The sequence below is a fragment of the Coregonus clupeaformis genome, chromosome 31, assembly GCF_020615455.1.
Source record: "Coregonus clupeaformis isolate EN_2021a chromosome 31, ASM2061545v1, whole genome shotgun sequence".
Taxonomy (NCBI): domain Eukaryota; kingdom Metazoa; phylum Chordata; class Actinopteri; order Salmoniformes; family Salmonidae; genus Coregonus; species Coregonus clupeaformis.
Window position 1 is genome coordinate 27480475 of NC_059222.1, and position 16204 is coordinate 27496678.

At 42.8% G+C, this 16204-nt stretch overlaps 1 protein-coding gene across 2 annotated transcripts in view; it reads right to left on the bottom strand.

The window, feature by feature from the left end:
• The window catches only part of LOC121547347 (protocadherin-15-like), a 225215-nt gene that overhangs the window by 162495 nt on the left and 46516 nt on the right, over positions 1 to 16204 (bottom strand). For both annotated transcript variants that reach the window (XM_041858563.2, XM_045209824.1), the window contains 2 exons: positions 8310 to 8324; positions 6950 to 7015 (listed from right to left, as the gene is read on the bottom strand). In XM_041858563.2, coding sequence (XP_041714497.2) covers positions 6950 to 7015; positions 8310 to 8324 — 81 coding nt within the window. The remainder of the gene's footprint in view (positions 1 to 6949; positions 7016 to 8309; positions 8325 to 16204) is intronic.

Genomic DNA, 16204 nt, shown 5'->3' on the forward strand with positions numbered 1-16204 from the left:
ATCTTGTTATTGATACCATGTCTTGTATAGATTACATGTTGTCAACAATCTAAGCCAACCTCATCTGTTTTGCCCCATTGTTGCTAAACAACCAACCTGTCTATAGCTCCATAAAAAAGCCCCTACAGCATTCACAGTCTTTCAATTTCTCTCTCACTTGGCAAACCTGATCCAATGACCTGCAATCTATGTTCCTTCTGTGAGGGTTCTCCCACTCCCCACACTCACTAACGTGCCAATCACAAACTTTGTTTTGCCTCTTGATGCACATCAGCAATTGTTGTGATACCATCAAGGCGAAGACAAACATGCACATGTTGTTCGTTTCTACATACACTGTGGTGATGAACAGTACACACTGCTTCAGAACCTTGAACTCAAAAGAAGAACATAGTACAGCAGATTCATGGTCTATTGCACGTGCCAAGGACAAAATACATATAAAAACATTATTATTTTACTGTGTTAAAGTATTTTATGTTGAGTATGAAGTCTCAGGATCATTGATGAGATACCAACAGTGTTATACATAGGCCTAATACTGTATGCCAATTATAAATCAAGGTTATACTTATACAGGTAAATGTTTTATTTTCCTTTCAATTGAATCCAAGGAAATACATGTTTTTGGCCATCGACACTGATAATAAATCTTCTATTTCTCCCTGACATTACTGTACAAGTCAGCAACTCTGGCTCGGAAGAGTCCGAATATTAAAATGACCTGTGTAAAATCAAATGGGCGTAGCAGGGGTGGGGGGTTTACATTTCCAGCAGGATGTACTGGTACTTTAAATAAGCTCTTCACAAAACATTAGGCAGGGAGCGAGTCGACGTGACCAATGGCGACCAACACAGTACAGCCTTGTTCATCGTCTTCATCTCCAAGGCTCTAGCTGCTTCTAGAAAGAACGGTGCTTTGTGGAATGTTGGACCAGACACTCTAGAATACATGTATGAGGTAATGATCCAACACATCAAATACAAATATGCTTAATGGTGATATGGTCATTTGCTGGGGCAGGGTCCGTTATTGTGATATGTGCTACCATCACCATAAAGCCTAAAGACATTTTTCACTTTCAAGACCCCTAACCTGAGGACAATTGGACATGATCCCCATAAACTAGCCTAAATATTTGACCCTCTGCTGCTACTGCTAGTACTACAATCCTTAAAGGACCTGATCACTACCAGGCCATGAGCCTAGGACTATTTTGGTCTATGAGAGGAGACATTTAATCAAGACACATAGTCCAAGGCTCTGGTCAGGTCTCATAGAACTGTGAGCACTATGCCGATCTGTCGGTCTGCCAGTCCAGGATGAAATAGAGCAGTGCTGCCAGAGAGTCCTAATGGCTGGGAAGAAAGGGGATGCAGGTAGCAACAACACAGGTTCTCAATCACTGAATGATAGCACTTCTCATAAACACTACAGACCTGGGTCATTTTTCATGTTATGTATTACTGTAAAGATATGTATTGCTCGAATCTGACTGGAACGGCATTACTGGTATTGCATAACCAAATTTAAAATATTTCCAATATTTTACGGTTGCCACATTATAGGTATAATAAATACAGATAATAAAATATGAGTGGAGTTAAGAGGTGAGGAATTAACCAGGAGATGGGAAAGAAATAAGTGTAAGAAATATTAACATTTGAAGTGAGAAAAGAGTGGCCTGTACAGTAGCTCATGTCACGAAACAGGATTGGTTGTCCTCCATTCTATCTCCTCCTTCCCATTCCAATAGTCCAGTCCTGGTAATCTTTTCTGCCTAATACCTATCCCTTATCATGGTGTACTGTTTGTACGGCATGGAGTTGTAAAAATGGCATAGAGATCTGGTACCAGGCTACCTATCCCCTGCCTCCTTTGACTCTGACCCTCTCAGAAGCTCCCCATTCACACTCAGTACTCTCCTATTAGACCAATACCCCCTGTCCTTCCTTATGATGTCACAATTGATTCCTATCCCTCTTTTTACCTGCCCCCGCCCACTTCTCGTCACCTTTGTCTCCTGTGCTATTGTGGACACTCAAGAAGGGGACCTTGAAATTGGCCCCAGGGTTGCTGATCCGCTAACCTCCTCTCTCCTGCCTCATAGCCCTGTGTGTGTGTGTGTGTGTGTGTGTGTGTGTGTGTGTGTGTGTGTGTGTGTGTGTGTGTGAGTGAGTGAGAGGGGATGCCTCACTACTGTGTGACCCTCGGGTGCCCCTACATCACACACACTAGCCCCACACCTCAGATTCCGTTATCCACACCTGACACTCGCCACTGTGCCTCAACAGTAGAAGGCACTAGGAGAGCAAAACTCAATTGAGAAAGTAATCTAGCAATGAACCCTATTTCACAGTCTATTGTTTTAGCCCAGTTGAATGTGCAGAGAAATACAGAGCAATTTTCAAAGTCTGCTAAGGTTATATCTTCAAATGACACTTACTTTAGGATTATATAACTTGGCAATCATACATAAAATTGTCCCTTTATAATAAAAAGTTGTCAGGGCTATAACTTTATTAATTTCCTATTAAATGACTATCCAGCTGTTGGAACAGAGTGAAGTATACCTGAAAAAACTCATGATTTTGCTGAGACAAGCCAAAGTTTTAAGGAAATTGGTTCACAATTTACAGCTGACCTGATTTGCTTTCATTTTGGGGTCATATCTTTATGGTGTCTGCAGAGAGGTCTATTCTCCATATTCATCTCACAGAACAGTGATTTTGGCAACACTCCCTCTCTGTCTCTAGCTGGAAAATTATGATTGAATTCAACTTTGGAACATGTTTGAGGATAATTACTATATTGCTATGTTAATCTATGAGCTACACGGTACTTGGTCTGTGGTCTGTCACTGTATATATACAGTGGTGTGAAAAAGTGTTTGCCCCCTTCCTGATTTGTTATTTGTTTGCATGTTTGTCACACATAAATGTTTCAGATCATCAAACAAATTTAAATATTAGTCAAAGATAACACAAGTAAACACAAAATGCAGTTTTGAAATGAAGGTTGTTATTATTAAGGGAAAACAAAATCCAAACCTACATGGCCCTGTGTGAAAAAGTGTTTGCCCCCCTGTTATAACACAACTCAACTGTGGTTTATCACACCTGAGTTCAATTCCTCTAGCCACACCCAGGCCTGATTACTGCCACACCTGTTCTTAATCAAGGAATCACTTAAATAGGACCTGCCTGACAAAGTGAAGTAGACATCATGCCGAGATCCAAAGAAATTCAGGAACAAATGAGAAAGAAAGTAATTGAGATCCATCAGTCTTGAAAAGGTTATAAAGCAATTTCTAAAGCTTTGGGACTCCAGCGAACCACAGTCAGAGCCATTATCCACAAATGGCGAAAACATGGAACAGTGGTGAACCTTCCCAGGAGTGGCCGGCCGACCAAAATTACCCCAAGAGCGCAACGACGACTCATCCAAGAGGTCACAAAAGACCCCACAACAACATCCAAAGAGCTGCAGGCCTCACTTGCCTCAGTTAAGGTCAGTGTTCATGACTCCACCATAAGAAAGAGACTGGGCAAAAATGGCCTGCATGGCAGAGTTCCAAGACGAAAACCACTGCTGAGCAAAAAGAACATTAAGGCTTGTCTAATTTTTGCCAGAAAACATCTTGATGATCCCCAAGACCTTTGGGAAAATACTCTGTGGACTGACAAACAAAATGAAGACTTTGGAGTGGCCTAGTCAAAGTCCTGACCTGAATCCTATTGAGATGCTGTGGCATGACCTTAAGGCAGTTCATGCTCGAAAAACCTCCAATGTGGCTGAATTACAACAATTCTGCAAAGATGAGTGGGCCAAAATTCCTCCACAGCGCTGTAAAAGACTCATTGCAAGTTATCGCAAACGCTTGATTGCAGTTGTTGCTGCTAAGGGTGGCCCAACCAGTTATTAGGTTGTAGGGGGCAATCACTTTTTCACACAGGGCCATTTGGGTTTGGATTTTGTTTTCCCTTAATAATAACAACCTTCATTTCAAAACTGCATTTTGTGTTTACTTGTGTTATCTTTGAAGTTATTGAAATGTTCCGTATTGACTGACCTTCATGTCTTAAAGTAATGATGGACTTTCGTTTCTCTTTGTTTATTTCAGCAGTTCTTGCCATAATATGGACTTGGTCATTTACCAAATAGGGCTATCTTCTGTATACCCCCCGCTACCTTGTCACAACACAACTGATTGGCTCAAACACATTAAGAAGGAAATAAATTCCACAAATTAACTTTTAACAAAGCACACCTGTTAATTGAAATGCATTCCAGGTGACTACCTCATGAAGCTGGTTGAGAGAATGCCAAGAGTGTGCAAAGCTGTCATCAAGGCAAAGGGTGGCTATTTGAAGAATCTCAAATATAAAATATATTTTGATTTGTTTAACACTTTTTTGGTTACTACATGATTCCATATGTGTTATTTCATAGTTTTGATGTCTTCACTATTATTCTACAATGTAAAAATAAAGAAAAACCCTTGAATGAGTAGGTGTGTCCAAACCTTTGACTGGAAGTGTATATATATATTCATGGGCCTGTTTATTTGGTACACCACCCCGTTCACGAAAATGGATTTCTCCTACAGACAGTGAGTCACCTGGCCGTGGCTTCTATATAAAGCAGGCAGACAGGCATCAAGGTATTCAGTTACTGCTCGATTGAATGTTAGAATGGGCAAAACGAGTGACCTAACCAACTTTGAGCGTGGTATGATCGTCGGTGCCAGGCACGCCGGATCCAGTATCTCAGACATGGCCGCCCTCCTGGGCTTTTCACGCATGAAAGTGTCTAGGGTTTCCTGAGAATGGTTGGAACGATTGGAAAATAACCCGGGTTCCAGCACCACCTTGGGGAGCTGTAGGTACTCCTGGTGAGGAGGTGAGGGGAGCTGTAGGTACTCCTGGTGAGGAGGTGAGGGGAGCTGTAGGCACTCCTGGTGAGGAGGTGAGGGGAGCTGTAGGCACTCCTGGTGAGGAGGTGAGGGGAGCTGTAGGCACTCCTGGTGAGGAGGTGAGGGGAGCTGTAGGCACTCCTGGTGAGGAGGTGAGGGGAGCTGTAGGTACTCCTGGTGAGGAGGTGATGGGAGCTGTAGGCACTCCTGGTGAGGAGGTGAGGGGAGCTGTAGGCACTCCTGGTGAGGAGGTGAGGGGAGCTGTAGGCACTCCTGGTGAGGAGGTGAGGGGAGCTGTAGGCACTCCTGGTGAGGAGGTGAGGGGAGCTGTAGGCACTCCTGGTGAGGAGGTGAGGGGAGCTGTAGGCACTCCTGGTGAGGAGGTGAGGGGAGCTGTAGGCACTCCTGGTGAGGAGGTGAGGGGAGCTGTAGGCACTCCTGCTGAGGAGGTGAGGGGAGCTGTAGGCACTCCTGGTGAGGAGGTGAGGGGGCTGTAGGCACTCCTGGTGAGGAGGTGAGGGGAGCTGTAGGTACTCCTGGTGAGGAGGTGAGGGGAGCTGTAGGTACTCCTGGTGAGGAGGTGAGGGGAGCTGTAGGCACTCCTGCTGAGGAGGTGAGGGGAGCTGTAGGCACTCCTGGTGAGGAGGTGAGGGGAGCTGTAGGCACTCCTGCTGAGGAGGTGAGGGGAGCTGTAGGCACTCCTGGTGAGGAGGTGAGGGGAGCTGTAGGCACTCCTGGTGAGGAGGTGAGGGGAGCTGCCTGCTGACTAGGCTTGGGTGATATACTGTTTATGATGATGATTTTCAATTCCGTTTAAAAATATATATGTATTTTTATTGGTGGGGGGGGTGCTTGCTACGCCACTGCTTAAGTATAACTATAAGAAATCGAAGATGTGTCATAAATTATATCCAGCTTAGGGCTACAGCTATGCATTTGGTTTGCTAACTTGGCTAGATGTCAAGATCAAGCTTCTTGGTTACAGCAGAGACATTCAATCCCCTCCTGGATCAAGATCCCTGTTGCCTAAATGATTTTGTGTGTTGAAATAGCGCCCCTTGTTTGCACTTTTGGTAATACCGTATACCTTGGCATGGTATAGAAACGGTATGACGGCATGAAAATCTGGATACCACCCAACTCTACTGCTGACATCCATTGACAAGGAGCAGCAGTGTGGAAAAGCCTTGATGCTCATTGGGCAGTTGGTAGGTAAAACAATAGCCTGCCACTGACTTCAAATGCATCAATAATGTTCAAACGGAATTACAGGTAAGGCCCCGAACGCGACGAAGCCCCGCCCGGGCCGCCACACCGAATAGTGACTCAGAGTGGAGAGTCTGGAGAAAGAAGGGAAGGAGGGGAAGAGGGGAGAGATCTATTACAGCGAGGGGCCCCTGGCTGTGCAGCATGCTGAACACCGTCTGTGATGTCGCTGCCAGGGACCGGCCGGCCCAGCGTGGAACCATCAAGGGAGGTCTTAAGAGGGAGAGAAATATGGCCACAACAACGAACAGCAGCAGCAGCACCACTCATTAGTGCCTCCCTACCTGGTGGGCACGTTTAAATTCACCAATAAACTGGTAATGGCTTAGCCCTCAACCGAGGAAAACAATTAGGACTTGGAGAATGTGGAGTTTAAGTGGTAAACACAAACGTGGTGGAAAACCTCCCGAACAAGAACTTTGTGAACTATCCATTTGTCTGTTTTATTACATGGGAAAATGCAATGCTCTGTGTGAGGAGCCTGATAAGTGCTTTTCACTCCCTTCGACTCAACCAGGGTTTATGATTATTTATGACCCCAGCTTACATTACATTTTAATCATTTAGCAGACACTCTTATGCAGAGCGACTAACAGGAGCAATTAAGGTTAAGTGCCTTGCTCAAGGGCACATTGACACCTAGTCAGCTCGGGGATTTGAACCAGCGACCTTTCAGTCACTGGCCCAACGCTCTTAACCATTAGGTTACCTGCCGCCTCCGACATTGGTGCATTGTTCCAACAATGCTGCATGTAAAGAATACATACCATTTGGGCTCTCTTCATCTATGGCAACAATTGTTGCAGGTGGACCAGTCCTGGAGAGTTTGCATTCTGAAAATCACAGGAAAAATTAATACATTAACCTGTAATCTTCTGTTATGCACCATTACAATTTACAGACATACTATGACTAGAAGCCACACAGGACGGAACACTGAATGGAACTAAGATAATGTATATATTTATGTACTGCCATGGTGTGCACAGTGGTAATGACAGATTACTTCTTTATGAGCATTATGTTACCGGAGGGTTGGTGGGGGTAAATACACTTTCAGAAAAAAGGGTTTCAAAAGGGTTCTTTGTGGAGGGATAGTGTTCTACCAAGAATCGTTTTGATCTGAAAAACCTTTTTTGGAAGACAAGGGTTCTTTGTAAGGCAATGGGTTCTACCTAGAACCTTTAACATCCTAAGAACAATTTTTGGAAGAAAGGGTTCTTTGATGATTCCTTGGAAGGCAAGAAGGGTTCTACATACAGTATAACAATATATCATCTTTCCCAGCATGCTCTATTTCAGGGTGATTTTCAGAATTGTTTGTTTTAATATCTGTGTTTTGGCATGTCCATTGATTGATTTATACATTTTATGCTACACAAAGATAAATAGCATACATTTTTCTAAACTAATCCAATCTGTTAGTATTTGTACTCGCTACTGAGATGGTTGTTCCAGTTTACATGACTGAGGTAGTCTCAGTATTCAATCTTCCCTACCTTGGCAGTCATTCTGAGTGCAGGTTGTGGGTGATAAAAAATTCCACTTGTTGGATATCCTATCTCTGGCTAGATTCCAATAGGAATTACACATCACTTTACAAGCCAGCATAATGTGACTTGCAGGCCTGATGTTGCCTGTAAACCAGGAGTTTCTTAACACCACTGTGTTAGGGTATAACCAGGCCCTCAAAGAAAGGCCTTATGACATATGTAATGCATTGTCATAAATAATTTAACTTGAAAGACTAATAAGGCTGGTGGAGCTGTTCATAGAGGAAGAACCCTCCACAGATAAAACCCTTCATAGAGGGTTCTAGGAAGAACCTTTTAGATTATAAAATGGTTATTGGTAGAACCCTTCATAGAGGGTTCTAGGCAGAACCTTTCATAAAGGGTTCTAGATAGAACCATATACAGGGGGTTCTATGAAGAACCCTACATGAAGGGTTCTAGGGAGAACCCTCTGCAAAACGTTCTACCAAGCACCAAAAAGGTTCCCCTATGGGGACTAACCGAAGAACCCTATATGGCTCTACTTAGAACCTTTTTTTCTAAGAGTGTAGAGTGCTACAGTCAGTTCACAGAGAGACACAGGGAGAGACTGGGAAAAGATCCATTGCCTTACCATCATACTGCCAGTCTGGAGTCAAAGATAGTGTCATCAGCCAGAGAGCAGAACAGAATGAAGGAAGAAAAGAAAAAGACAAGCAGGGAGTCAGATTTCCATAAGATACTTGAAAGAGAACAAAAAAATAGGAAAAAGTGAGGGAAGAAAATGTATCAAAAGAAAAGTACAGAAACTTTGTAACTTTGAAACAGAGGTACGAAAGTTCACATTATAGTACCTGAATCCACCACTTGCACCCTCAAAATACAATCTCCACCATCCTACCTTTCCTTGCCAAGAGCTACAGTATCAGTTATAAATCAATTTATGATATAAGTGCAGGTGGACTTTGAGCAAGTAAACATAAATATCTCACCATCAAGCCCACTTCTGACACCACCCAAGCGACTAATTAAGCTATTACCTCAAAAACAAAATCCCCTTCGCAGATCAGTATGCGCAAACATTACCCAAAACCCACTTTGGTAGATTTACAGTCTAGTGCAGAGCAGTGGGACGAGGCTGTGGTGGTGGAGAGGCATCTGAATAAAGTGCATCAGTGAGTGATTTGATGAACACCGTTCCTGGGTGGCAGGTTGGGAGAGATCTATTGCATCATGGGACTGCATTTGTTACGGGGGAAGGGTGTCAGTTTCACCCCATCACTCCCAACCTCCCTGTTTTAGACACACACCTTTACAAAATATGAATGGCTAGTTATGAGAAGACAGACAGCTCTGTATAAATCACACCGTGTCAACACACTGTTGAATTCCTCCAGAAAGAAAGAGATGTGGTTATGGGGAAAATGGTTTCCTAAGGGAGGGTGCACTTGCTGGATTATTACTTTAAAAATAAATATATTTATCTTCCCAACACAATAGCCGTTCACAGACGGTGGCGGTGGTGAGTGAGCAGTGCCGTCAGTATGTTAATACTAGGAAACCATTGCTACCTGACAAGATATCAAAATGCTCCAGCTCCCATATAAACAGCTCCAAATGAGTCTGGGACTTGAGTTCGCTCCGGAACATTGGGCCTTGATTATATCGGTTTGTCGTATCTGGAGAATGGATGTATGGACAACAAGTGGCAGTAACAGATGAGAGATACGTTCAGAGTCATTATGCCTTTAGGTCCTCTGTATGGCTGGCCTTCATAAATTACTAATTACCCACTAGCTGACTAGAGTTACATGAGTCACATGACATCAGAAAGGCTGTAACCCAACAACCCCTCGACAACGCCAGCCACTGCAATACAACAACCGTCTCTACGGGAGAACAAAAAGATAGTGTGACGTTGAAATATTCATGGTGGGGTGTTACTTCTATACACTAGTACCCAGAACAGAGGGACTCCTCTCTGTGATCTACTTTCCAGATTCCAAACAGGCACAGAGAATGTTTTGATCAATTGTTTGGGACTGTTCAATAGCCAACCAGAGCCTATAGACACAGTATCCAATTTCGCCTACTGTTTGAAAGAAAATGTAACCAATATATCAGAGTTTCCTCAAAAGCATGTATATTTTGTATGTGTAGGCTACCGAACATCATGATCCACACCTTGTACACTATCCAACGTCATGTTATTGCATATTGTAATATTATTGCTATTTATTAATACCAGAAAGTATATTTAAAGTAGTAAGTGACAGGCAGACATTTCTATACAACAACAACTAAAATACTAAAGTGGGTAGTAAATGCCTCAATAAGCAGACATTCAGTAAGCACGTTATCTATCTAATCATCCAATAACAAATCCATGACTTTGTCTGGACGCCAAAACTGTAAAAGGCAAAGGAACAGTCCCCTAAAACCTGCTCCAGCCAAAAAGCAATCTCCAATAAACTGATAAGTCTAACAGTGGGTAATATATTTGGATTTGATTTTATGGATTCAGCCTTATTTGAAGCAACACTAGCTGGGACTTGAGATTGGTGTTATTATCGCCATGAATTGTTCACTGGGGTCAATACCTGATCAATGACAAACTGCATTCAGGTGTTCTCTCTCCACAGATCATTGGTTCAAAGGATCCAATTAGGATTAGTATTCTATTTCAGAATAATGAGGGCGATGAGATCATTGGCTAACATCATTAAATGGTTAAATGCTTCTTTGACCCTGCAGGTGTAATGTTCCTCCTATAGAAATATAATTTACTAGAACGGATATCCCCATTTGAGTCAATGCTCTGTAATTATATTTCTATGCTTCCTCCCCCTTGTCCTGATATGACACCAGAACATTGGCTGAATACAAAGTGGAGCGACGACGTGTGACAGTGACCATGGATCTTTGATGTCCAAACACAATCCCTGCATGTGCCCGCTTCTCTAACTGTGATAACCTGTGTGAGAGATGCTGCTATGAGATTGGACCGGCACCATCCAGAGTAATCACCACATAAATCAATAGCCAGCAATACGGAAGCTACCTGCACACACTCCAGGTCAGGGAGGCTAGCTTTACTCCCAGGACGAGAGGCCATTCTAATCACATTATTTATCCCGTTAAAGAGAAATACAATGTAAAGGGGAGTGGGTTGGTAATGAGTTGTGGTTTTTGTATGTGAGGTGAATTGGATATGAACAGAGTGTATGTAAAATTGATAAAGAATGATAAAACACAGAATGTGATGTCCATTTTAGAAGTCAAAAACACCTGTTGGATTAGTAATAGAATCAATAACAACAACAACAACACGCAGAGAGAACTTCCCTAACAATAAGTACTTCTACCATAGCATATGATTTTCTAACCAAAAACATCATGCAAAATATTAATGGATACAAAGAAATATTCAATATTGATTCTAGAATCCACTTTCCTGTACCATGAATAATTTCATACTTCACTCATGTTTCAGTTATACTGAATTAAAACTCTGAATGGTGATAAACACATTAGGATATGATATTCAGAGTTTGTCAAACCACCTTTTGAAGTCAAAGCGTCATGAGCACAACAGGTGGCAATGCCTGAGTTATTTTGGGCATTAATTTTGCCTGTGCACACACACACACCACCACCCATCCCATTTTCATTATCTCTAATGAAGCAGATAAAAACCATAAAACTCCATTGATGAAACATCAGGAGTCAGACTCCAAAACACACACACTCTCTCTCTCTCTCTCTCTCTCTCTCTCTCTCTCATCACAGACACAAAGGAAAGACACTGGGGGGTTAGTGGATAGCAGCGAGGGCAGCGGGCTGGCTCACAGTCAGTGTGGTGTCTGGATAGGAGAGAGAAACAAGTAGGCTTGTTCCCCAGTCTGAGCCAAACAGAGGGTGGAAATCCATGCTCCCCTGATAAAATAAGGTCTGTAAGTTCTGTCAATAATCTTATCTCCACCATTAAATAGTGTGCTACTGTGCTTGGCCTAAATAGTAAACTGGTGGGAAAACTCAGACAAACAAACCAAAATACAGAAATTGAAATGGATTTTGTTTTAACTCATGAACCTCAGAGATAACTGAGGGGAGACACAACTAAAAGATTGATGACAATAGTGCTAATAAAACAAGTATATGTCCTTGATAGTTTGCTGTGAAGTTTGTTTGAGAGAGAGAGAGAGAGAGAGAGAGTTTCATTTTCCATATTTAGATTTGTATATTTATTATATTTATACTATTGACTGTTACCATTTTATTGTTGTTATTTATTTATTATTATTTACTACCATTTTTATTATTATTTGTTATTATTTATTATTTTATTACAATGTATATTGTATACATTGTTGTTTTGGCAATATTGACGCAATGTTTTTCATGCCAATAAAGCAGCTTGAATTGAATTGAATTGAATTGAAAATTGAGAGAGAGAGGTAGATAGAGAGAGAGGTAGATAAAGAGAGAGAGAGGTAGATAGAGAGTGAGCGAGAGAGAGAGAGAGAGGTAGAGAGAGCGGTAGAGAGGGAGCGAGAGAGAGGTAGATAGAGAGAGATAGAGAGAGTGAGAGAGATAGATAGAGTGAAAGAGAGAGAGAGAGAGAGAGAGAGAGAGGTAAATAGAGAGATAGAGGGAGCGAGAGAGAGAGAGATAGATAGAGTGAAAGAGAGAGATAGAGAGGTAAATAGAGAGAGAGAGAGAGAGGTAGAGAGGTAGAGAGTTAGAGAGGTAGATAGAGCAAGAGAGAGATAGAGAGAGAGAGAGAGAGGTAGATAGAGAGGTAGATCGAGAGAGAGAGAGAGGTAAATAGAGAGAGAGAGGTAGATAGAGAGAGAGAGCGAGCGAGAGAGAGGTAGATCGAGAGAGAGAGGTAGAGAGAGAGAGAGCAAGAGAGAGAGCAAGAGAGAGAGGGAGTGAGAGAGAGGTAGAGAGGTAGATAGAGCAAGAGAGAGAGAGAGAGAGAGAGAGAGAGAGAGAGAGAGAGAGAGAGAGGGAGCGAGAGAGAGAGAGAGAGAGGGGTAGAGAGGTAGAGAGAGAGAGGTAGAGAGGTAGAGAGGGAGCGAGAGAGAGAGATAGATAGAGAGAGAGAGAGAGAGATAGGTAGATAGAGAGAGAGAGAGAGGTAGAGAGGGAGAGAGGTAGATAGAGAGGTAGATAGAGAGAGAGAGAGGAAGAGATAGATAGAGAGGTAGATAGAGAGAGAGAAAGAGATAGAGAGAGAGAGAGATCGAGAGAGCGAGAGGGAGCGAGAGAGAGAGATAGATAGAGTGAGAGAGAGAGAGAGAGATCGAGAGAGCAAGAGCGAGCGAGAGAGAGGTAGATAGAGAGAGGTAGAGAGGTAGATAGAGCAAGAGAGAGAGAGAGAGAGAGATGGAGCGAGCGAGAGAGAGAGAGAGGTAGATAGAGAGGTAGATAGAGAGGTAGATCGAGAGAGAGGTAGATAGAGAGAGAGCGAGCGAGAGAGAGGTATATAGAGCGAGAGAGAGAGAGAGGTAGAGAGGTAGAGAGAGGGAGCGAGAGAGAGAGGTAGATCGAGAGAGAGAGGTAGATAGAGAGGTAGAGAGAGAGAGAGCAAGAGAGAGAGAGAGAGCAAGAGAGAGGTAGATAGAGAGGGAGCGAGAGAGAGAGGTAGAGAGCGAGAGAGAGAGAGGTAGATCAGAGAGAGAGAGAGAGAGAGAGGTAAATAGAGAGAGAGAGGTAGATAGAGAGAGAGAGCGAGCGAGAGAGAGGTAGATCGAGAGAGAGGTAGAGAGAGAAAGAGCAAGAGAGAGAGCAAGAGAGAGAGGGAGTGAGAGAGAGGTAGAGAGGTAGAGAGGTAGATAGAGCAAGAGAGAGAGAGAGAGAGAGAGAGAGAGAGGGGAGCGAGAGAGAGAGAGGTAGAGAGGTAGAGAGGGAGCGAGAGAGAGAGGTAGATAGAGAGAGTGAGAGAGAGAGAGAGTGAGAGAGAGAGAGGTAGATGAGAGAGAGAGAGAGAGAGAGAGAGAGGTAGAGAGGGAGAGAGGTAGATAGAGAGGTAGATAGAGAGAGAGAGGAAGAATAGATGAGATGAGAGAGAGAAAGAGATAGAGAGAGAGAGAGAGAGAGAGAGAGAGAGAGAGAGAGAGAGAGAGAGAGAGAGAGAGAGATCGAGAGAGCGAGAGGGAGCGAGAGAGAGAGATAGATATAGTGAAAGAGAGAGAGAGAGAGATCGAGAGAGCGAGAGCGAGCGAGAGAGAGGTAGATAGAGAGAGGTATAACCAACAAAAATGGGTCACGACTCCTGCAGCTCTGTCGCACACTGGGTATGTACATAGTCAATGGTAGGCTTCGAGGGGACTCCTATGGTAGGTACACCTATAGCTCATCTCTTGGCAGTAGTACTGTAGACTACTTTATCACTGACCTCAACCCAGAGTCTCTCAGAGCGTTCACAGTCAGCCCACTGACACCCCTATCAGACCACAGCAAAATCACAGTCTACTTGAACAGAGCAATACTCAATCATGAGGCATCAAAGCCAAAAGAACTGAATAATATTAAGAAATGCTATAGATGGAAGGAAAGTAGTGTTGAAACCTACCAAAAAACAATTAGGAAACAACAAATTCAATCCATTCTAGACAACTTCCTGGACAAAACGTTCCACTGTAATAGTGAAGGTGTAAACTTGGCAGTAGAAAACCTAAACAGTATATTTGACCTCTCAGCTTCCCTATCAAATCTAAAAATCTCTAACAGAAAACCAAAGAAAAGTAATAACAGTGATAAATGGTTTGATGAAGAATGCAAAAACCTAAGAAAGAAATTGAGAAACCTATCCAACCAAAAAACATAGAGACCCAGAAAATCTGAGCCTACGCCTTCACTATGGTGAATCACTAAAACAATACAGAAATACACTACGGAAAAGAAGGAACAGCATGTCAGAAATCAGCTCAATGTAATTGAAGAATCCATAGACTCTAACCACTTCTGGGAAAATTGGAAAACACTAAACAAACAACAACACGAAGAGCTATCTATCCAAAACGGAGATGTATGGGTAAACCACTTCTCCAATCTTTTTGGCCCTATAACAGAGAACAAACAGCAAAAAAATATACATGATCAAATGCAAATCTTAGAATCAACTATTAAAGACTACCAGAACCCACTGGATTCTCCAATTACATTGAATGAACTACAGGATAAAATACAAACCCTCCAACCCAAAAAGTCCTGTGGTGTTGATGGTATCCTCAATGAAATGATAAAATATACAGACCACAAATTTCAATTAGCTATACTTAAACTCTTTAACATCATCCTTAGCTCTGGCATCTTCCCCAACATCTGGAACCAAGGACTGATCACCCCAATCCACAAAAGTGGAGACAAATTTGACCCCAATAACTACCGTGGGATATGCGTCAACAGCAACCTTGGGAAAATCCTCTGCATTATCATTAACAGCAGACTAGTTCATTTCCTCAGTGAAAACAATGTACTGAGCAAATGTCAAATTGGCTTTTACCAAATTACCGTACGACAGACCACGTATTCACCCTGCACACCCTAATTGACAAACAAACAAACCAAAACAAAGGCAAAGTCTTCTCATGCTTTGTTGATTTCAAAAAAAGCTTTTGACTCAATTTGGCATGAGGGTCTGCTATACAAATTGATGGAAAGTGGGGTTGGGGGAAAAACATACGACATTATAAAATCCATGTACACAAACAACAAGTGTGCGGTTAAAATTGGCAAAAAACACACACATTTCTTTCCACAGGGCCGTGGGGTGAGACAGGGATGCAGTTTAAGCCCCACCCTCTTCAACATATATATCAACGAATTGGCGAGGGCACTAGAACAGTCTGCAGCACCCGGCCTCACCCTACTAGAATCTGAAGTCAAATGTCTTCTGTTTGCTGACCGATCTGGTGCTTCTGTCACCAACCAAGGAGGGCCTACAGCAGCACCTAGATCTTCTGCACAGATTCTGTCAGACCTGGGCCCTGACAGTAAATCCTCAGTAAGACAAAAATAATGGTGTTCCAAAAAGGTCCAGTTGCCAGGACCACAAATACAAATTCCATCTAGACACCGTTGCCCTAGAGCACACAAAAAACTATACATACCTCGGCCTAAACATCAGCGCCACAGGTAACTTCCACAAAGCTGTGAACGATCTGAGAGACAAGGCAAGAAGGGCCTTCTATGCCATCAAAAGGAACATAAAATTTGACATACCAATTAGGATCTGGCTAAAAAATACTTGAATCAGTTATAGAACCCATTGCCCTTTATGGTTCTGAGGTCTGGGGTCCGCTCACCAACCAAGAATTCACAAAATGGGACAAACACCAAATTGAGACTCTGCATGCAGAATTCTGCAAAAACATCCTCCGTGTACAACGTAAAACACCAAATAATGCATGCAGAGCAGAATTAGGCCAATACCCGCTAATTATCAAAATCCAGAAAAGAGCCGTTAAATTCTATAACCACTTAAAAGGAAGCGATTCCCAAACCTTCCATAACAAAGCC